At 41.0% G+C, this 23,628-nt stretch overlaps 1 protein-coding gene across 4 annotated transcripts; it reads left to right on the forward strand.

The window, feature by feature from the left end:
* rtbdn (retbindin) lies at nucleotides 1–23,017 on the forward strand. 4 transcript variants are annotated; one of them, XM_032588457.1, is made up of 7 exons: nucleotides 1–151; nucleotides 4,108–4,229; nucleotides 9,108–9,312; nucleotides 9,410–9,509; nucleotides 11,185–11,313; nucleotides 13,637–13,733; nucleotides 21,330–23,017. In XM_032588457.1, exons 3-7 carry the CDS (start codon nucleotides 9,159–9,161, stop codon nucleotides 21,666–21,668), a joined length of 819 nt encoding a protein of 272 aa, XP_032444348.1. In that variant the 5' UTR covers nucleotides 1–151; nucleotides 4,108–4,229; nucleotides 9,108–9,158; the 3' UTR covers nucleotides 21,669–23,017. The 4 variants fall into 4 exon arrangements, with proteins under 4 accessions (XP_032444348.1, XP_032444346.1, XP_032444349.1 ...); XM_032588455.1 differs by lacking the exons at nucleotides 1–151; nucleotides 4,108–4,229 and adding an exon at nucleotides 6,887–7,291; XM_032588458.1 differs by lacking the exons at nucleotides 1–151; nucleotides 4,108–4,229 and adding an exon at nucleotides 6,895–7,291 and having other exon boundaries at nucleotides 9,149–9,312.
* Nucleotides 23,018–23,628: the final 611 nt, after the last annotated feature.

Genomic DNA, 23,628 nt, shown 5'->3' on the forward strand with positions numbered 1-23,628 from the left:
TCTCTGCAGCAGAGTTATGGAACAAACAGAGCTGTTTGATGGGATTCTCCTCAGCCATCCGTCTAACGCCGCCGCCACGCCGAAATGAATCTGTCTGGGCGTCTGTCAAGTCGTACATCTTCCCAAAGGTGCACCAACACATGCTCGAGCGGTGAGATCTGTTTCTTGTTTGTGCCTCTTTTCCCCATCCTTATTGTCACAAAATAGGTTGGATCGTGACTCTGTGTCTCGTTTTCTGGCTGCTGATGTTAGAAGGGAAAATGAGGTCAGATAATAGGATACTAACCTGGATATAAAAGAGATGACTGTCAAGATAAAACATGTTGTCTTGAAAGGATTTACGTTGGGAACAGCCCCAGATCTTCTGACATCAAATGAAATAGTTTTAAATGTGTACAAAGTTTTTAGGCTTGTATATATTTGGAGCACACTATTTGTAAGGTTTGATTCATTGTTGACCTTTCGTTTGACACAATGAAGGGTCATCTTTGACCAGATCTTTGCATTTGTCTGTCCTAGGCAAATGCTTGGTGTTGAGGTTAGGGTTGGGCTTTCAGGTGTTTGAGGTGTTGGTCCCAGTTCTGTTCAATTTTTGGGGTTTGGTGATTGTCTCTGGGTTCCATGGAACTTGATGACACAGGTGCCATTGGCCCCAGGGTGGATGTGCCAAGACCTCCTCCCCTTGGTGACTGAGTTACGTATCTACCCCACAGGGAGGAGAGCATTTTACCCCCTGCAGTCCTCCCTTCCCCATGCTTCACTCAGTACGTCACACCACCACTCATGTACGGGTTTGGGGTGCAGGTATTTTCGGGGTTGGAGGTGTGGGGAAGCTTCTGGAGTACCTCAATCCTTTAAAAAAATTAATCGACTACCAAATCAACCAGTTTTGAGAGTGGACAAATATTAGGGTTGAATTATACCAGGAGCAAATGGCTTCAAATCTTGGGTGTTTCTCAACGACTTTAAAAGGAGCGTTTAACTAAATATGAGCAAATGAGTTGTGCACACAGATCTTCAAAATCATTGTATGTTAACTTATTGTACCTTGAGGGGGAAAAAAAGAGTCCAAACAAATAGATAAAAGCCTCAAATTATCATCATCATGCCCGTGATAAGAGTGCATGTAAATGTCTGACTGGAACTAGAGACTTAATCCTGCTCCTCACAGGTTAAATGATCTGCCTGAGCCGACATCGATCCCCAAGCACAATTAAGGAGACTCAATGACTTTGGTTTGTTCTATTAACGAGTCCTGTCTGAACAGTTTGCACCGGGGACAGGAGACCTAGTTTATCCTGTCGACCTCCCACAGCTGCCGCTGACGCACGCCGGCGTCAAGCTGAGTCTGAGGATTTGACGTGTGCAAACAAGGCCGACTAGATAAAGAAGCGCGTTTTTGTGAGGGGGGGAAGAGAAGCAGGTGCACCGAGCTGCAGCAAGAAGAACACTGTCCGTCATCCTGACAAAAAAGAGAGAAGCAAAGACATTTGGATCCATCTTGGAGTTGTTGTTTTCAGCGGCCGCCTGTCGGAGCAGCAGCCATGGAGCCGGTCTCTCAGACGGTGGAGGTGACGGACGCCCAGAGGCCATCAGCGTCCACTCACTGGAGGTTCGTGCCAAAGCGGGGAGCCTCGTCTCAGTTCGTGGGGAGCACCATCATGATTTTATCCACTTACGCCGTTGCCACCATGACCATGAATTTGGGGAAAAACATCCAGGACAGAAGAATGAGACCAAACGGCAGCTAGAGTCAAAAGGACCTGGACACTGCCTTTACTGCCGAAATGGTTCACCCCACTTCCACCGACTCAACCCATCAAACTTCACCTCTACACTGCCAAGAGGAGGTGACAGTTTCAACTGACTTTACACTCCACAATGGAAGTTCATGAATGGACAGTAAAATGGAAGCAGTTTCGCCATAAGGCCATGCGGTGGCGGTGTTGGACCTCTTCCTGTCTCAATCTGCTGCCGCCCCAAAGGAGGCTGTGCCTGTATTGGTTCAGCTTCTGCTTCGGCAACATGGGCATCATCGAGCAAAACCCATGAGAAGATGCAACAAGTCCTACGACCAAAATAACCATCCAAACAAATTACCCATCTGTTTTACATTGACTTGAACATTTTTTTGGTGAATGCATTGTCTGAGTTTGCTTGAGGTAGATAAAAAAAAATGATGTGTAGATAATAATAAAAAAATTCACTCTGGAATGAAGCACTGTGCTTTATTTATAGTCACTCGCTTTGCAAGAAATCCGACAGAAAAGGTCACGGAAGTTAGGTTTTTGCCAGAAAACAGACCCTCTATACACATATGTGGCACCTTTAGTTGCTATTTCTCCCTGAGTGTGATATAATACATTAAAAACACATATGACACACACTTTTGTCATGAAATCCTTTTATTTTGACAAATCGCAAATGTGTTGTTTGTCCTGATGAAGCTGCTTGTGGCCTGAGGTCGTTAGTGGTTCAGGTCTTTCAAGGCATATGAACTTTACTCCCCGATGGCGAGTAAAGTTCAGGGTAATTTTCCAAATGAGCGGGAAGCTTTTAAACAGCTTAAGGAGCATCCGGTGTTAAGTATGTGTAGCGTCAAGGAAGCATGTTTTCAAGTCTCCTCGACCTTCGGATGTTATGTTTAACGCCCTGGCTAATCCGAAAATCCCAGGAGATGAACTAAATGCATAATGGGTGAGATTTTAGTAAAGGTGTCTCACCCAAACTGAGGTGTGTTCAGCAGCGCTACGTCTGACCAGTCCTAAATCTACTTTACACTAACCTCATAGCAGCAGCATTACATAAAGAGTTCAACACAGCAAAACAAACCAACAGTTAACTATAACAGAGTAACTTCTCTATAGTGATAAAAATGGCCATTTTATAATTTGTGACAGGAGTACGGTATTGTGAAAAAGAATTTCTTGCATTACAGATTGCTTCTGTTTTTGGTTCATTGCTGAATTATAATTTTTCAGGCTATCAGATAAATTTTAATAAAGATGACACGAGTAAATGCAAAAGTCACTTTTTTTTTATACCTATGTGATCCTATGGAAAAAGAAATTGCCCACTAAATATAATAACTGATTCTTATCGTCAACAGTCTTCATTACGATATTGTTTCCGTACCTTTTCGAACATGTACCGTTTCAGGACATGCCAGAGTAATCACATGGATTCAAGTCAGGAGTTTAATTTGGCCACCCTAAAACCTTTAGTTTGTGAACTCATGGCCAGGCATTATCCTGCAGGGTTTTCTTACAGAGAGCAGAATTTATTCTTCTCCGGTGAAATTAAACCAGAAACGTTGGTTAGTCACAGTTAATACATGGTTTAACCAGGGCTGGTATTACTTTTCCACACAAGGCCAGGTTTGCTTGGACAACTTTCTTCCTTTAATAAATGAAATGCATTTTGGTTTTTAATTAGATGATCTTTGTCTGAACATCGGTACCATGTGAAACATTGCAAATGTGACCAAAACGGCAAAAACAGAGCAAATGGGTAAGAGGGGCTTCAAGGCTGTTTTTGTTGAAGTCACAAATGATCTACTTACAGCTTCACTTTCTAGGCACATGAGTTGGTTCCTTCTACTTCTTCTCCTCTGCTATGCCCAACCTCCAAGGAGTTCCCCAACGTTCCTGTCTTGAACCACTCCTCTGCTCTATACACAAATTCTTCTTCAAAGTACCAAGTGAAAGCCGTCAATGCTGGCGCCAGTTGTCACCCCAAACCACGCTTTTTCTGCTGGATTCCATATTAGATACAAAATCTTTTTCATCTGAAGTCTCTTCTTGGGTTTTGGCTTCTTGTTCAGTGACTGTACAACTTTCTTCACCCTTATCCTCTATCACAGATTGTCAGGTTCCTTCTGTCTGTACAGAGATTTCAGTGTTGCTGCTCAGACCTTTCAAATGCTTTCAATTATGACATTTGCATGACTTTCTACTTGGTTAAAACTCTTGACAGTTTCAACAAACAAACATGGTTTGGGGGCCACTATTCTCCTAAGGATACAGACTGACTTTAGTACAGTAAGGGACTAATGGATGGGGTGATGTATTGTAAAATTAGTGATTAGAACCTTCTTCTTTCTTCCAGAGGACAACAGCTGGATTGTCATCACCCAGCTCATCCAATACCCCAATTACAGGAAAGCATCCTGCCAAGGCAACGAAGGAGTGGCTTGAGAAGAGGATACCCTGAGATGAAGGAACATCCCGGTCGGTCTCCAGATCTCAATCCTACAGAAATCAACGTAGAAAGGTGAACTGAAGTGGCAGCTAAGAAACCTAAAGGGTTTAGAAGTGTTTGGTACACAGGAGTGGGATTCTGAGAGGTGTGTAAACCCAGTGACATCCAACGAGGATAGCCTTACTCGCACTCGCCAAGTAAAGTTTTTTCAACAAGAATCAATTAAATGTTTCCAGGAGGATCAAATATTTATGATAAATGTTGAGTCATTCACTAGATCTACAAGAAAAACTAACAAAAATACAAAACAAGGATCCGCAGAGAATTCCTTCTTTCTTTGACTTTGGTTTCCACTAAAGAGTTTTGCCATTTTGGAGAAATAGGTCAGTGGATCAAAGAAAATACCAAACAGGGGAATCAGTCATTCAGAAAGGACGAGTGAGGCTACATGGCAACTGAGGGCTTATGCAGGGTCTAAACACAGGCAGTGCCCCAATCTGGTTAAATGAGAAAGAGGGTACACACAGAGATCTCTGTTGGCCTGCTTTGTCCTCTCTCTCTTTCTCTTTCTCTCTCTCTCACTTCCCTGAATAGCTCCCGCACAAAGATATTGTTATTTTGTCTCTAATTACCAGATGAAGAGCTGTTTGTCTGCATGCCTCTCGCTCCACCGCTCTCACCCCCAGAAATAAAGTGCTCAGTGGTGATGACCCTGGACAGTTACAAAACAGTCTGCTGGATCACAGGGGCCATGGGAGCCCTTTCTGTCTCCATGAGTATCTGGTTGTGCTAAGGTTATGCTATGTTAGTTTTCTGCCAATACAACACTTCTTGCATAGAAACCATTAAGTTCTGTTTTGGTCTCATCAGTTGGTCTTTTCACAGCTTTCTCTTGATAATACACTTTTCCTTACACCTCTTCTATAAATGCCGGGTTTGTGGAGTGTACAACTGACAGTAGTCTTATCAACACACTCTTCCTCCTTAGAGTTGGGTCTCTTCAGCTCCTCCAGAACTACCATGTCAACATCAATGTTATGCTTTTGAAGCCCCTTTTGCTCTGGTGTGGCTTTAGTCTGTTCTTCCCAACTCAGCTCTGGCCAGATTTCCCCCTGCTTTTTGGAACCACTCCAAGGTGGTACAAGAAAGGTCAAGCATTGTGCGCAAGTGACTTGATTGACAACAGACTTAATTTGTTTGGACCTTGGATTTGGATGGGCAAAGACAATACTTGCAAACTCCTCAAACAACAACATCTCAACCACCGTTTTCAATAGGCTATGAGACCGTAATAGTTGGCAAGATGGCAAGCTGCATATCAATAATTCCATGGTCAAACTTTGAGGTCCAAAGCTTTTTATCAATTGTGGTGGAAGGGTACGGCGTCAACCTTAGGGGGCAACCCCGACAAAGAAATATACCTAAAGACTTCAGAGAAACTGGTCACCCAAAGGTACGCGCAATGACGTCATTGGAACATTGACCGCAGCTGCTGCACACTCATGGCCCGTACATATTCCCACATTCCCAACCAGGTTCCTGCCCATATTCATGCCCTCATAGTGAGGAACACGCTGTCAATGGAGACAAACCCAACTTGACCAGAACCAAACCAGACATTACTTGACAATGGACAAGGGGATTTACATAGCATAATAAAGAACAAACTTTGATCAAAGTCAAAGAGTACGTATGCTAATTGAAATATAAAAAATAACTACAAGCCACTCTTTGGTGTCTCATATTCCATTCTGTCAAAGATTTATTTTTTATTAGACGTTCGGAGGATTCTACGATCTGAGCAGTACTGACATGAAAAAGCAAAGTAACATGTGAATGGTTTGAAGTTGCGTCATACCCTTTCTATTTTCAGATGACTGACTGAACAGTGCTTTGTAGGATGTTTGAAGCTTAGGATTGTGATGGTTGTTCCTCTAACAAGACATTTATGCTAAGATTAAATCGCAGAAAGTATCGCATTGTATTTTATTAGGAATATTAGGGTTATGGGAGCAGAATATAAACGCTGAAGCTTCTTCGTTGTTCTGTTAAACAGTTTAAGGAGTATGAGTGCAAGGCATCGTATCTAGGCCACAAGACAGTCCCTATCTGCCATTCAGGCCAAAAGCCTTAGGAGCATTCTGGAGCCAGAGAGAAAGAGATGAACCCAGCCAGGGATTAGGCTGGCACAACAGGTCCAAGAGGATGTGAGATTACAAGAGAGGAGCAACAACAACACACACAGGGTAAACCTGCTCACATGTTTACGTAACAGTTCAGCTCATGCACCTCGGCGTGTCTGCAAAACAACATATTAATGCCCTGTAAGAACTTCATCTGCTTTTTATTTTGCATATCGGGGAACAGAAAAATGACCTCTGTGTTGGGTGAAGGGGAATGTTTTTTTTTTGCAAAGTGCAGCAGCTTCCCGAGCTTTGTTCCGCAGAGAGCTTTGTTCTCTGCCCTCAGCATATCATCCAGTATTAAATCTCATCCTGCAACCTCCTCTGACCCTGTCATCTGCGGGAAATGTCCTGACCTCAACTGAGCCGGGTGCCCGGACAGGTGTGACTCAGCACCTGTTTGTCAGCCTCTGGGACTGAAGGGCAAAGCATCAGTTTTAAATCAAATCTTCTGGGTGTGTGTTTTTCCAGCAGTCCTTGGACGGGTGGAAGGAAAGCTGTCAACAAGGAGGATTTGGAAAACATCCTATTGGGAGATTAACAAGGACAGAGCCCCGGTCCTTCTCTGTGCATGTGTGAGCGCTTGCGTGCAGGAGAGAAAGAAAGAGGGAGGGACAGACAGGACATCCCAGCGTGTGACAGATGGAGGAGGGAGGTGGGGGTGAGCTGCCTGGTAGGAGGCTGGCATGTTTTCCCATCTAAACCGGTGACAAAGTGGCGAGCAGTGGCTCCCCGGAGCAGAGGAGATCACAGCCACCGCACGGAGAGGGACGCGGAGCGGGAGGAGAGCCGAGCACCGCGCAGCCTGCAGCCGCTGGAGCCACAGCATCGGGGCGGGGATCAGAACCGAGCCACATCGGAGGGAGCGACGTTTTTTTTTCTTTTTTCTTTTTAAACCCGGCGAACGGGTGAGTAAAGAAGCGGTGGATCCGGTTATTTCCACGTGATTCGGTTGGTTTTCATTGACGAGTGACGCCGAAGGGTGTCGAAGCTAATCGACTAAAAAATGCATCCGAAAAAAATAAACCGGTATAAAGGTGAAAAAAAATATGCCTGTTTAAAGGTCGTCGGGTCACAAACTCGGAAATTAAAAGCACTTTGTGATGTTTAAGTTGGTAAGTTTTTTTTTTGTGTTTTTTTTTTAAGAAATCACCTTAACTTGAAAATCTCCTGTTTTAGCCCCAGTTTGTCCATTCAGACTCACTTTTTATGTTTTAGTTCCGTTTCTGGCAAATCCCAACAGTTATGGGTTCATCTCTCCGTCATTCTTTGGGTCAGCATCACTACACTCCAAAAACGAATTTTGCAACATATTCAATTTTTGCTGTTGAAAACATTTACATTCACATCATTTGTAATTATAACATTTTAGGTGTCTTAGCTGTTTAAGTCGCTGTTTTCCAATCAGAAATACTGATTCAGATGTGCCCTAGGTGTAACAACAAGGATCGCGTCTGGAGTTTATTTCGGTCAAACAGATTTGTTTAAGTCGTGCTGCTATGTAGGTTAGTCTGCACACCGGTCAGTACCTGGTCAGACTAAACCACTGTGCTTGTCATCCACCTCAGCTCAGTGCCCCAGAGCCAACTAATCAGTTCCACCACGTTTGGGTCATCTGGTTGGCTCTTCTTACTCAATAACCGTCCCTGCCTATGGAAGTCCAGACGTGCCACAATTCAATAAAGATATAAATAGTTAAATTAAAACTGTAAGCAGTCTGATTAATGTCTATAATTACTTAAACAGGTTGATCATAAAATTTGTTACGAAAAGCACATGTCATTATTGCAGTAGGTATAGGCTGCAGGAAGGCATTTGATTCAATTTAATTCTTAAGTATCAAAGTTAGTAGGCAGGGCGAACTCTGAATAAATCAGTACTATTGATAAGAAGTTGAGTTGCTATGCAGATTAATGAACCGGTGTAACAACTGAAATTATTTTATAGTTTAATGTTACTTTTAATCACAAAATAAATGTTGAAATTATTTTAAAATAATTGTTCAAAAATATGTTATTTATTATTTACATGATTCCCATATCTGCATGACATGGCAATTCAAATTGATTTATCCCCTGTTTGATCTCGAAAATAAATATGTAGTTTTTATTTTTGTCGTTTTTTTTTTGTTTTCAGAAGAAAAAACTGTTTTGAATAATCTCTACTCAGCTCTTGACTTTCTGTTCCAGTCCATATATCCTGATGGTTATCCTTACCTGAGGTTGCCTTGATTCCAAAGCAGCATAAAAATGTTCATATTTTTGTGTTTTCACAAACAAAAGGCAAAAAATAATCAAAAAGTGTGGAATAATCTCCGTTCAGTGGAGATGGGTTTTAGATTGAGTCCAAATTCCTTCAAAAGCAGTAAAAATAATCTTTTAGCTGAGCACAAATCACAAGTCTGGTCAAAATCACAGCTATATATTCTAACAGCAGTAAAAACTGTCCACAACATAAGTGGACTGGAGATGAAAATAGGTAAAAAAAAATTTGGTTTGGATTCAGCAAAAGGAATTTGCCCTTTCTTTTTGTTTTTAATGGAATGGTGCTACCGCTCCATCACTGAAATACGCCCTGGGTAGCTAACCATAAATGTAAAAAAAAAAAAAAAGTGACAAAGAGAGACTGGCTCTCACACTTCTAAAGTAAGCTTTATTCACTTCTGTGTGCTTGTCTGTTTTAGGCAGCGATCTTGACATTGTGCCTGCTGTGTTTTGACGGTAGGGCGCGTTGTCTGCCGAAACTCCTTCCCATTCCTCCTCCAGATCGGCAGAGATGGGCGTGACTTCCCCCCCGCTGCTGCTGATATGCATATACCTGACGGCAGTCGGCCGGGCGCGCTCGGAGGGCGTCTGCCTCCAGGATGGCAAGCACAAGGCCACGCCCGGCGCGGAGCCACGCCTGTCCGAGTGCGGGCTTTACGCCGACAGTGAGTGCACGCGCTCCGTAAGGTTCCACAATCGTATCTGTGAGCAGGCAGAAATGACAACAGTGGTTTGGTGTTTATTTCATCCTTGCTGCTGCAGACAGCTGCTGCACGGAGGAAGACATCCAGGATATTGCCTATGTTCCTTCTGACAGCAATAAGAATGAACCCTGGGACAAATGTGGTCCTCTGAGCTCAGAGTAAGTCCCATCTGTTCTTGCTTTCTAATAACATCCCGTTTTAATTGTTTCTTCTTCTCATATTAGAATTGTGAGACACACACACAGGGGCGTGTCTACATTTTTTTTTGTTTTCAGGTAGAGGTACAGACGGTAAATTGTAATTTCAACTAAATGGACCTCAGTCTTAAATTACAATGAACTAAAATTTTAACCAAACATGGATCTAGTCACACATTAGACTGTTTAGCTTAGCATAGCTTAACTGTATATTACTCTATTTTTAGCGCCGTTACGCTGACTCTGTTCAACTTATCAACTTATTAAAGTGAAATTATTAGTATAAGACTACATATTGCAAAAACTATTTAATTATAAATAAACATCACAGACATGAACCTGCCAATGGGACGAGAGATGAAAATTAGCCTCATGAGGTTAAAGCTATAATCGCATGTTAAATGTTAATTATGACGTTTTTTGTTTTTTTAAAAATAAACTTAAACTTAGACTTTGAGTGCCAAGTTATGTAAAATATGATATTCACAAACTGACATTGGTGGGTGTGGCCAGGTTAGGTGGCCAATCAGGCTTTAAGGGAAGCCATCGACATCCCTTTGGCCACGCCCCTTTACATCCATCCATCCATTTTCTAATGACTGATCCATTAGAACAGTCATGTTTTTGGACTGTGGGAGGAAGCTGGAGAACCCAGAGAGAACCCACGCATGCACAGGGAGAACATGCAAACTCCATGCAGAAAGACCCCGGGCTGGGAATCAAACCCAGGACCTTCTTGCTGCGAGGCAACAGTGCTACCAACTGCTCCACTGTGCAGCCCATCTTATGATGCAATTTGCTTTAAACTGAATTGTTGCTGAAATGTGCTGTACAAAATAAAGTTGATTCACAAAAGTATTCAAAGCCCTTGACCATTTCCACATTAGGTCAGATTACGACCCACCAAATTCAACTGCATGCAGCTGCATTTCCATCGGCCGTTGTAATTTGACATTTCGAAAAAAAAATTTGCTTAATGTACATGCAGCAATTTTGAAAAATTGAATAAAAAGCTTGATGTGGTGTTTTTTTTTAAATTTTGTGGCCATATTAAAATTGGTTTATTTCACAAAACTGCAAAAGCGTTTTTGGTGTCACACAAGTCACATGGTCAGGAACCGGATGTTGCAATTGGTGCAAACCACGAAGAAGGAGACGACAGGAAGTGAGGAAGATGATGGTGCAACATGTTTTTTAATGACTTACTGTGTGAACAAACTTATTCTTGAGATTTTAATAGCATTTCTTATATGATGGAAACATTGCAATTGTGAAATTGTGGGGAGCTTTTTCGACATTAACGGAACATCGACAACATTTTTGCGCACATTAATAATGAAAACGCAGCTAGTGGCAGGTCAAGACAAAGTACTGCACACCAAGCCCAGCAACGCACGTTGAAATTCCTGGTTGTGACACGTCAAGATGTGGGGAAAAACTTCAAGATGGTGAATACTTTTGAAAGTTTTCATTAAGAATATCATTACTTTTCACACCTGCACAGTACGAGTCACATGCTCACACTTACCCTCGCTGTCTTTCCCTTCCCAGTGACATTGCGGGTCGGTAAGAGTTTGCGGCCTGCGTCTGACGGCTCCTCACGCTGGTAGAAAACTGTTTCCATCTGTCTCCGCAGGTGCGAGGGCTATCTGAAGCGCGTGTCGTGTTTTTACCGCTGCTCCCCTGACGCCTCCCGCTGGCCTCATCCTCACCGCCGCTCGTACATCCAGGCGGTGCCGCTCTGCCACAGCTTCTGCCGTGACTGGTGAGGCTGCCTGAACACAACTCGGTAGCTGTTCCTGCTCACATGTCAGACTCTGGGGGAGAGAAGATACAGTTTTATTAAAAAAAACAAACAGTGCTCAACCCCAAGGCAAAGTGCCCTATAAATAAAACTGCTTTTTTAAAAATTATTTCTCAAAATTTTGGGGTTCAGAGGACATTAACAAATCTGGAGATTTGTGGACAAAACCCCCCCAGAGATAATCCTCTAAATGTTGGAAAACGACTAATGCAAACACAGAAAGATGATTTGAGAGTTTGTAAAGAAATAATACATGTCAAAACTTCCCCACTGAATTTAAAAGTTTAATCTGCTTTCATGCTTTGGGAATTTACTCTGACAGACGGCATCTGAATAAACAGTCTGAGATTATGGAAAATATGTCCGCTTCTGTTGCCAGGACCAAGATGAGAGGAAACAATACCCTGTTTGTGCAGATTATTTGAAGGGACAGATCCACAGTCCAACAGCGGATCGAGCACAAAATGTGCATCAAATCCATTCTCTGCATTCTTAAAAACTGCTATGCTAAAGACAAAACAATTTGCTAATTCGGTACTGTGTCAGACATAGAGCCATCCAGGTTTTGGTTGGTTAACACAACAAGGTTAGATAAGGGGTAATGGGTTGGCATTTAAACCTCTAAAACAGGTTGAAGTGGCTAATGTAATACATTAAGACAAATATCAAGTGGGATGGAAAAAAAATTGACTTCTAAACACAAAGTATTTGGGTTTAAATGAGTTATTTCGACTTTTAGTTGAATTTTGTTATTAATTACCAGATAACAAATAAAAACACCCTTATAATATGTTAAAAGTGTCGGATTAACCAGCAGTTGGCTGTAAATAGCCAACTTCATGTTTAGCTCAAAACACAGGGTAAACATAGCCTGTATGTGTTGACTTTGACTAATTATTTAGTTAGAATCTGAATGTTGAACCAAGCTAGCACTAGCTTGCATTAACTATTAGCAGGTAAAAGGCTAATGTTGTCCTGTAAATAAACTCCCTGTCTAATATGAACTAAGTTCCTTAACACAACAATGTCTTTCGAGGACCATAAACAAAGACAGTTTGTTTATGTGTGCAGTGGACTCCCTAGTTTTACTTATTTGTGAACGGTTGTTTTTAGATATAATTACAAATATCTACAATTCTCAAATACTTGAGACCACTGAGAATACTTGATACCTTTTCTAAAAAACAGTTCAAACACCAAATATGCCTTATTATGCAATAATACGCACAGAGTAAACCAACTCTAGACATTAGCTGCAGAAGCTAACGTCTAGAGTCTTCCTTATCTTAGCTCTAGTAGGTACAGCCAATCTGTGGCAACGAAAATGAACAGCTCTGCTGGATTGGCTGCTTCGGAAACGTGAGAATAATTTCTTGAGAATAATGTGGTGTGATGTTACACCCCCCCCCCCGCCCCCCACACACACACACACCCACACACACAAATGTGAATATTGAACATCCCAGGTTCTACTTTTAGCTAATTTCCCAACTGGGACACAGCTTATGTTTTGCTAACTTGCAGTGTTTAAGCTAGGCACTCACAAGCTCTAACATAGATAGTAATGGTGAAATTAATATAAACGAAAAGGCTTAGGTGTCACAAATATGTGTTTCTGTAAAGAAAAAAATGATCATGAAATGTGCTGAAATTGACCGACGGAAGCTTGATAGCACAGAAACTAGAACTGGCTAATCTGGTTCTGAGAAAAATGAGCCAAACTCTCTTTGGCCAAATCTGTACTGCTAAAACTGTAGGATATTAAAACGGTTTACACGTTTTAAACAGTAAAATGTTTAAAGATAGTTTTAACTGCATCGACATTCCTGGATGGAAATGCTAGCTAAGTTAAGCCTGAACTTAAGATGAAAGTCATCTTTTACTGGGAATAATATTTAAAGTTTCGTGGTGGCTCAGCCAGATTAGGATGATGGCCATTAAAAAAAAAGCAAATATGTTGTTGTTGTTATACTGCAATGTTATTCAGGATTTTACAAGGATTTGCTCACAGAAGCAGGATTCTGATCTACCAGTGTTTCTTTACATGCTACCACGCATGCTACAAAAACAAAACGCACAGCAGCATGCCAAATTGTGAGCTCCAGGGAAGCTGCAAGCTTTATTTTGAGTCCTGATGCTAATTTTAGCTGAACAACCTCTTGATCTTGTCTCATGTAAAAACAGAAAAAAAAATAGACCTTTTAGTTTTAAAAATCAGGCTGTTTTAGAAATAATAAGCGGATAGATTTTTGCCGTTTCTGATTCGTCTTTTATGTGTCTCCAGGTTCGATGCCTGTAGGATGGACATGACGTGTGCTCGCAACTGGGCCAGGGACCCCCGGGGCCAGAACTGCACTGGGACCTGTGTTCAGTATCAGCAGGTAAACACAATCCTTGCACATTCGTCACCATTTCTGTTTTTTACTTCTTATTTTCCACAAAAATAAACACTAATTTATTTAATTAATATCCTTAAAAGACATTTGCTGTATTACCGTATCACAGTCTAAAAGACACACCATAGAAACAGCCACTGTTCCTATTATTATTAGGCTATGTGTTTGCCTTGCATATAGCTCCATAGATCTTTCCATCTCCACAGCATAATGATGCCACCACTGAATTTCACAGTATGGATAGCATGTTCATCCTCATGCGCTATAAAAGACACAAAATCTTACCAAGTTTTTTTTTTTGACTAGTTTCTAGTGCAAATATCTTTCACTTATAACATGGGGAAAATGTCTTGCCATAAGTGAAAAAAATCGGCCATTGGAACTAGCACCTTTTTATAATTTTGGGGGTGCAAATCCGGTCTAAAAAAACATAAAAATAGAACAAATATATACACATTTCAATGAAAAAATAAAAATAAAGCACCAAAATATACACTTTCTTGGCACTGTCAGAGTTCCATACAATGTATTTCCTGGTGGTCATTTGCATCTGTTCAGCAGCATAAACTCAAATACTTTCTGGTCAACTGAAATGCTCAAACGCTTATTATCAGCTTCTAAGTGTCTGATGTTTCCATGGATACCAAATACGTATGTTTAACCAAGTGGAGGTGCAGAAAAAAGTTGAAATCTGTCCCCGGTGCTGGGGGCTATGGAGCTTATTAAGGAATCACTGACTTAAAACAAAAACCCATATTTAGCTGAAAATGTATTTGTAAGTTAGTTTATAAGTCTTATAAAATATTTACACTGGAAAATAGACACACACAAAAAAAAACTTGGTAAGATTTAGTGTTTTTGTGGTGGTAAGCTTTTTTTAGGCCAAAAAGCTCCGTTTTGCTTTATTCTGACCAGAAAGCAAATGGAAGCAGCGGCTTTCTTCTGGCAAATTTTTAAGCTTGTGGTTCCAAGAAATATTTTTTTTTTTAAAAAGCACTGTAAAATAAAAATAAATTGGAGTCTATCCAGCTATTATTTATTTATTTTTTTGCATCAGTATTTATCTAGCTGAGTCCGTCAGCTGAAAGTCTCCGACAGAATGTGCAGGTAGACGGTGTGAGAGCAGGGCTGGCTTTGGAGCATGAGTCTGGCCCCGCTCCGCTGGGCAGGGGCCAGCTGGGTGATTAAAAAACACGCGGAGGGCCGGTGGAGGCCTGCAGCTAACTGAACTCTCACACACCATCGCAGCCCAGCCACGACCTGTCTGTCTCTCCGCCTCCCCTCCTTATCGCCTCCATCCTCTCTCGCGCACAAACGAGCGAGCGCACACCCACAGACCGCAGATCTAATAAGGCAGCTTGCTGGTTATTAGATGATAAGCAGAAATTGCCGAGTGTAGTAAGAGGGAGAATGCGGATGGAAGATCTCTCTGTGTGTGTTTTCTGTGGGTGTACCGCCTGCATAATTCCGGGGCTTTGTGCGCTCCGCCTTGGCCCGTCTTCATGTAGGGCAACGCTTAACGCCGCAAATAGGCTGCAGGAAATTTAAGCCGCTCTGAAACAGACGAATGCAATTAGAAAAAAGTGAAAGCAGTCAGGGAATTTGACAGACTATTTTTTTGATTTGCATCTTTTTTCTTTTGGGAGGGAACGTTAAAAGCAAGAGCGCCGGTTCTTGTTTTTAGGAGGGGGTACGGCTGATTTTCGCTGGAGGCTGGCTCTGTGCACATCCACGCCGTGTCGCCGCGTGACGCGGGTGAATGTATGAGTGAATGCCAAATATGCGTAGGTAAAAAGCGGGGTGTGAGAGCTCAGACTGTGGAAGGTGTCAGTCCGCGTAGCGTCAAGTTAATTCACCTTCAACAGGAAAATAAAATCACCTCTGGCGTTCTCTGTCTCACTCCTGTTTTTGTAGATTTTGGTTACATCATTTGCCTGCCAAGGTCTTCTCTTAGATTTAGTGCTTCTTATTATGTAGGAGAGAGGCTAGGATGGCAAAAACAACATATTTCTGTTGAATACAAAACTACTAATTTATTCTCCTTGAACTTCTTGCACAAATGCAACTCTACTGAGCCGTCTGCCTGAACCCACAGGTCAGGCAGGGAGGGAAATAATCTCAGGAGGAAACTAAGAGACTAATGAAACAGCAGCTCAGGTGAGGAGAATCTGTCAATGTTCCAGCTATTGGCTTTGTGCTTCATTAATCTGAGCTTTATGGAAAAGTGGCAAGAAGAAGTTTGTGTCGGGAACAAAAGCCCGTTCGCTGTTTACCACAAACCTGGGAAAGACGATGCAGTTCATTTGTGTTCGTAAGGCAAAAGTATTGAGTTTGAACTTGGAAAAGAAGTAATCTGGAACACTTCCTGATGACAAAATACCAAGTTAGAGTTTGTCGCCAACGGCAACATCAAAATTCAACATGGCCGCTGGAGGGAACGCATGGATGGCTGCCCTAATAAATCATTTTGTTTGATTTAAATTATTTAAATTTGTTTGACTAAATTAGTCACACTTGCATGGTGGAAATCATTTGTCTGTGTTCAAGTCACTGGAGTTTTAAAATGCATACAACACAGAAATACACTGCTATTAGCTCATATCGCTAACAGCAGTTAGCAAAACACTTCAGAGCGTCGTAATTCATTTTATTGGTTGTTTTGTTTATTTATTTTGGATATTTAAAATGTCTTCCAGTTCCCAGTGTTAAATGTTAATTAATTTTTAAGGTTTATTCATCTCTGTTGCATTCTTAAGCCATGAACTTTATTACTTGAAAAAACAATATTATCGTTTATCGCAATAACTTCTGGGACAATTTATCGTAAAAGCTAAACTTGTTACTGTGACGGGCCTGTGCACCATATTAACAGGTTTTGTTAGATCTGTGCTAAATCTCTCATATCTCAGGTACTCTCCAGGCTAAAGTGATTTTCCAAATATATTTTCTTTAACTCTGTTAAAAGAAAGTCTAAGGCAGGACTTTTTCTTCTTTCTACGTTTCCCGTCTTGGCGTAGTGTGTGTGGTTTCACGATGTGAAGGCTAGAATTAAGTGAGATAAGGAAGGGAAGGACGGCGCATGGCGCCGCAGGAAAAATCTCTATCTGGCTTATTCAATCCCAGCATGTCGTCTAGAGCTACTTGGGCTTGTACCGAATTAAGTTTGGCAGCAAACCATGGCCGCCCGGGGGAGGACTGAAATGTGTGTGTGTGTGTGTGTGTGTGTGTGTGTGTGTTAGCGTCTGTGCTCCCGTGGGTATTATTGGGTCGATGTGATAAGACCAAAGCGTCAGGCAGAGAGCATATGTAGTTAAGAGACACACCCATCGTCCTTTTTGTCCTTCAAACTCGGTAAACATATCACATCTTTTTCTTTTTTTCCAATCAAGTCATTGTGAGGAAATGCTATAAATTATTGGAAGAAGCAGGAAATGATTAACTGGGGGATGACTTGGCATCCTAATGATTGGTTATAGAAAAGGCATGTTTATTTCTACAGCTCCATTCACACACACGGTGTTCTGAAGAAAACAGGAAGTGACCAGAGTGAAGGCTAGTGCTCTCCGTTGTGAACTTCTAGCCTCGCCATTGCCTTCCTATGCAATCTAGCTCTATACTTGTTTCCCTTCACTTCATTCTCCCACGGATTTCTCTGGTGGAATTTCAGCCAAACAGAAGGAGAACGTCGATTTTCTGCGCTGTTTCAGAACTGTAGTCTATAGTTTTAGCAATGGCAGCAGTAGGAAGTGAATCGTCCATGTTGGCCATGTTTAAAAATATTGAATTAACATCAACAGCCATCTTGTTCGGCTCGAGACTTTTCTCTTCACAATGGAGGGTGTTTGTTTACAGCGCAGGCAATTTCGGGTAAGCTTCATAGCGTTGAGCTGGCGCATTACACATGTCACAGCTAAACTTTAGCGATTGGCTAAAATATAAAAGTCCATGGGTAACCCAGTGGAATTGAGCTTCCAAATTTTCTGTATTTCTTTTTGTTTAGTGTGTGATACAATAATAATTTATTTTCTCCAGTTTGCTCAACTTTATCTGTGTTGGTTAATTTTGATGTCTGTCCATTTCATTTTATTGGTGGAAGTAGATTTTATTTTTCTTTATTCTTTGTAATTGCTTCAATTTCTTTTCTTTTTTTGTAGCTTTTTGAGATCTCAACATATATAGGCCATTAGAAATAATATCTAGTGCTACTGATATTGGTATGAGATGCAACAACATTTAATTTCTGTCTGGGAAAAATTTATTGAATTTGTTAAATTATAACATGATTGTGTTGTTCTGTATTACACAAATTTCTAGTCAGACGGAGTGAAGATTGTCATTTTAATGTGGAAAAAGTTAAAATGTCCAAGAGGTTCTGGATACTTTTAATATATTCTAAAAAAAAACCAAAAAAACAACCTAGATTGTGATTTTGCAAACATGCCTTCATTAAAGATGATTAAATGATTGTCAGTTGGAGTTTTAATCATTCTGAACCAGCTTAGAGCTGTTAATCTGCTCTCTGGGGCCCATTAGATGCTGCTATACTAAACCTGAAGTTTTTTTTAACGTTTTTTTTTTAAGTGCTTTATTCAGATTGGCTCTCAAGGTTGGTGTTGTAGACAAGGAGAGGAAAAGCAGCAGGGGTCGAGCAAAGCCGCCTGAGAGAGAAAACACCTGGCAGAGGCAAAGTGTTCTGAAGGCCGGAGCCGCAGCGGAAAGGGCAAAATCAATTATTTCGCTGGATGTTTTCTGCAGCGGGGTAAAGCTCAAGCAGGCCCGAGGGGCAGCGGGAGGACGGACGGACGGACTCGGCACGCAGCTGGCAGGGCTGGAGGAGCGAAACAAACAGGCGTCAGTTTATTCCTGGCGCCAAAGAAGCTAAAAAAAAAAAGTTAGACGAACACAGGAAAAAATTGCGGCCGTTCCGAATATTTTCATTCCTACAGCTCACGGCGGCGCAGGCGGTGCTGCTGCTCAAATCCAACCCGTCGCTCTTGTTTCCGGCAGGAGTATCAGCTCAGACTGTCTGATCCGGCTCCTACAAGGACGAGCGGTCACGACAATTCGTCTTTCGAAGGTTTTGTTGGAAATACAAAATGGCTGCTGTGAAAAAAGTAGAAAACCATCCGTCTTTTTTCCACTACACTACACTTTTAAAGTGGCAGGATCTCGTAAATATTGTTTTTATTTAGCTTTATATTGTATTATAAAGTTATTCCCTCGTCAAAACATTCCTGGGGTGTTGCCTTGATTCTTTCAGGCATGTTTGAGAAATCCTTTAATCTCCATGGCAACCATTGAGCTGTGCAAAACATCTGGGTGGCCTTAGCTAGCGAGCTAGCTCGACCTAGTTTCCAAACTAAGCTTCTGTCTCACAGAACAGAACGTTTTCTGTTCTGTGAGACAGAACAGAATGTAATAAATTATTAAATTAATAATTTATTCATTATTAATAAATTACTGGGACTCCCCCATTCAGCTCCTTCAGACTAGCCATCAGCCACTAGCAAACATGTGCTGACCTCATTAGACAAGCTAATTCTCAGTTAAACACTAGTAAAAAAGGTTGTTTAAGGGTTAATAGAGGAGCCATGTTGTGATAACTTCTTGAAGGCGGAGTTTCAGAAAGAGCAGGAGCTTCTTAAAGAGACAGAGGCCCAATTTCAAGGTGTTACATTTTGAAACCAAATTATGTTTGGTATGTCTGGCATTTTTATAACAACTGAAGCTAACAGATTGATTGTTCCATAAAACATGTCTTAATATATCATTTAGCATCCCATCCAAATACAAAAACTCATAAGTAGATCTTTGCTTTGACTGATTCTGATGTCCCGCCCACCTACACGACCCACAAACAGAGACTCAAAGGCTGTTTTAATTAAGTTTTACGCCGCGTTCCACTGATCCTCCTTTATGTAGCCAGAGAGCAAAGATTTTATTTGCATGCAAGACCTACACCACAAATTACATTATTGTTGTCCACGGCAACGCAGTTTGAAGGGAAAAACTCGGCGCAGATTGGATTAAAGCCGTCATGAGATTTGTGCGCGGCCTCCGCGTCACAATTTGTAATTCCTTGCATTTATTTAAACGGGGACGAGGAAGAGCCCTTTGATTTAAAATCTGATTTACAGGCTAAAGATGCACAGAAGCTCAGCCCACAGTGATGCATATATGGTTCATACTCAGAGTTATACAGAGGCGAAAGTTTAAGAGCATCAAAATTCAGATTCTGCCTAAAACACAGCAAAGCTTTGTCAGTAAAAATAATGGGAAACTTGTTTAAAGATTAATTGATTGGAAAAAAAAGAACAACTTGCTGAGTAATGTAGGACCCAGAGGCTAAGAAAATGCTAAGTTATTGGTTGCTATGGCGATCCCCACCTTTTCAGCCATGTTGGTGAGCCGTACGGTATCAAAGATAATTTCAATGAGCTTAAACTGAAAAAAATATGGAAATATTATTCTACAGTTGTCTTTGATTGTGAAGCTTTTACTGCATATTGATGCAAGTAAACAAACAAACAAACTCTGTCAACATTATCTTTCAATTTTCTTGGTCTGATCCAGTTTACTGGGTTGGTCAAACAAATTTTCTTCTAATTTATTTAATAAGTGTAACGAGATTTGTTTGAATTCATTATTGATAAAAAGAAAACAAACATTCTAGCTTTATTATGGCACGAATTCTCAATTGAAATTAAGAATAAATAAAATTTTTAAAAATTACATTTTAGTTCAGACTTTGACTAGATCAATCCAAAACCTTCACTTTGTGGACTCAAGTAAACTCACGTTTATTTGTGCTGCACATTGATAAAACATCATAAAATCAATCTATGTTAGAAATACGTATATGCAAGGAGTTTTGTGATATTTTTTCCTCATTAAACCCTTTACAAAACCTACAGATGAGACAGGAACCAATAAGCAGACATATGAAAAAAACAAAACATTTTAATTCTTTAAGGAACTTAAACGTCTTGATTTTTGCTATTTGCATATAACTTGACCTAAACAGTAAGGCGGAGGCAGCAGTTTGGAAGAAGAAACACTGCCACCTGCAGGTCGGAGTTAACGGTCTCCATTTTTTGCAAAAAAAAAAATTGCAATAAACTGACAGCTAATAAGTAACGCAGAAGAAATGCTTGCAATTGTTTTTTTTTTTTTGTTTAGTTTTTTTTTACTTGATTTCTGAAATTGTGGATTCCTGGAAAACTGGAGCGACTGAGTGATGTAATTTGTGGTTTGGAATCTGGAGGGAAATATAAAAAAAATATGTTGGATCGAAACATGCTTTAAATGTCGATTTGGGTTCAACAAATAAAGCAGCAATAAAAAAAAGAAACATGTACGGGCAAATTCACAATTGACATATTTTAGCTATTCTCCAGTTTCTTTGATAATCAAGCAAAATTGTGATCATTTTTAATTAAAAAAAATTGTATTAGAAAAGACTAGCTTAAGTGGAAGCTGAAGGAAGTAACGTTTTAACTCGGTATGACTGATCAATTGAAAGCATTTATGTTTGCTAGTCTCACTGAGGGTTGAAACCGTCTCTGGTTTGCGTGGCTGCAGATGTATCAGCACGGCAGGGATCTCTGCGAGAGCCTGTGGGGCGACGCCTTCATGACGGTGGAGGACGACCAGCAGGAGGCCGGAGAGAACGGGGCGGAGGGCCGGCCCTGCGGCTGCCTCACCCTCAGTCCCTCGGACAAGGACGTGATCGCAGCGCTGCGGGCCCAGCAGGACGACCCGGAGGAGCTGGACACCACCAAGGCCGGCCTGCCGCAGTACCGGGCCCCCTGCCGGGCCAAGATGCCGGCGCCGGCCAAGAGCGGCCGGAGGGCGAACTCCGTCCTGCGGAAACGCTCGGTGGAGATCGACGATGTGGAGGGGAGCGGGAGCGGTTTGTAGATCCTGTTCGGTAAAGATGCGTCACTAGTTTCCGATGCGTAATGCTAAACTGTGAAAATAAAGGTGTAACTTTGTTCTACTAAAAATAAAAAATGACCGCATGGGCGTACATATTTACAGCAGCGGGTTAGGGCCACTGTAGATCCAGGAAAACAAGAAGTAAATTTGCGAGATAAAAACTCTGAAATTTTTAGATTAAGCTCAAAGCTTTCTAGAAAAAAACATGGAAATTTCTGAGCACCAAAAGTTTGAAATTTGTGTGGGAAATTTTTTCCTAGAAATATTTAGGTTAATTTCACATATTCTAGAAAAAAGTTTTTCTCTGAGTTGGCAAAGTTGAAAACTTTTTTCACAAGTCCAAAATGTTTGACTTTTTGAGTCCAGTAATATCCAATTTTTTTTTCCAGAACTTGAGATTCTTCTCAAAATATTGGATTTTTTTCCCGCAAATGTTTTACTTTTCAAGCGCCGAAATTTCCACGTTTTCTCCAGATAACTTCTGAGCTTAATATGAACATTTCCTATTTTTTTTCTTGCAAATTTTTGACTTTTTGAGCTCAGAAAATGTTCATGCTTCTTCTATAAAATTTCTGAGATCTAAAAATTTGAGTGTGTCTCGCAAATTTGGTCTTTTTTTTATATATATATATATCTACAATGACCTGGAGAAGCCACCATAGATACCTGTAAGTATTAAAGGCAAACCTCAAAATACTGTAAATGCTTTGATGTTATCAAGAGGTTGTTGGGCAACCAGCCATGTTCTGCATGTGGTAGAAACCGACAGCATCACAACATCTGTAGGGATCCAAAGTGTCGTCCTTCTACATCGGGTCATTTCCCCTATAGAAATATTAAAAACATCATTTTCCAGCCTATGAATCTCCGTTCTTCTGTTTCCAGACATCTAGCTGACTTTAGGCTGTTCATTACTCACTTCTTCCTGTTGTGATTCTGTTCTGTGCAGTCTGCTCGTCATTAAGTAGTAGAGACACTTAGTGCGGTCATTATTATGAATGTAATGTTTTGTTTTGTTTCTATTTCTTCCGGCCTGATCGTGGGCAGATAGTTGGGATGCGCTTCGTACCGGAGAGATGAGGAATATTTAGCAGGAGAAATACGCTGAAGCGGCATTCACGCCACGCAGAGCCAGCGCTGGTAGTTTCATCACTGATGTTTTGCGAGTCTTTCTTTTCTAATTGCGTGTCGAGTAACGTACTGTTAGATGTAAATGTTTTGTAAAAAAAATAATAAATCTGGTTGGTCTGGCGTACGGTGAGCTTGTTGAAATTGGTGTTTTTGTGTTTTTCTGTTTACGTCCTCAATAAAGACGGCCATTGTAAGCGTAACACCGGCCTCGTCATTTGTCGACCCCATTACAAATGAGTGCAAATCAGTTGACGTTCTCCTAAAATTGAAGAAAAACATATTTTGCAATTGTGGTGTTTCCATTAAAAAAGAAACTAAATTGAAGTCACATGTGAATAAGTTTGTTTACGCGTCATGATCCTCCATCTACTTCCTGTCTTCTTCATCATTTCCGTCAGTAGTAACATCCGGTTGTCGAACACGTGACTTGTGTGATGCGAAAGAAGTGTTTCCATTTGCAGTTTGGCGAAATACACTAATTTTGAAAGAGCTGGAAAAACCACCTCATCCAGCACCAAACCTTTTTGAGTTTTTTCAAAATTGCCGTGTTTCCCATTAAGTAATTTATTTTTGAAATGTCAAGCTGCGCAATGTTAAGGCTAATGGCATTGCAGCTACTGGGGGAAACAGTAAGGCATATCTCATCCAAACCTACCAAGACATCTGCAACCGCTGAACGTTCCCAGGGAGAACGAGGAATGTGTTATTAGCCGAGGATTAGCCAAGAGGCTAAGTGACACGTACTCTGCAAATCTGGCTTCACTTGAATTATCCAAGGAGTTTTCAGTTATCTCACCCAAGCAATGCTGTT

Source organism: Xiphophorus hellerii, chromosome 16 (genome assembly GCF_003331165.1).
Source record: "Xiphophorus hellerii strain 12219 chromosome 16, Xiphophorus_hellerii-4.1, whole genome shotgun sequence".
Taxonomy (NCBI): Eukaryota; Metazoa; Chordata; class Actinopteri; order Cyprinodontiformes; family Poeciliidae; genus Xiphophorus; species Xiphophorus hellerii.

Excerpts from the sequence above, each read along its gene's own strand:
- rtbdn (XM_032588457.1), top strand. The coding sequence starts at position 9,159 with ATGGGCGTGACTTCCCCCCCGCTGCTGCTGATATGCATATACCTGACG. Across the intron at positions 11,314-13,636 it reads CACAGCTTCTGCCGTGACTG|GTTCGATGCCTGTAGGATGG; the intron begins GTGAGGCTGCCT and ends ATGTGTCTCCAG. Across the intron at positions 13,734-21,329 it reads CCTGTGTTCAGTATCAGCAG|ATGTATCAGCACGGCAGGGA; the intron begins GTAAACACAATC and ends GCGTGGCTGCAG.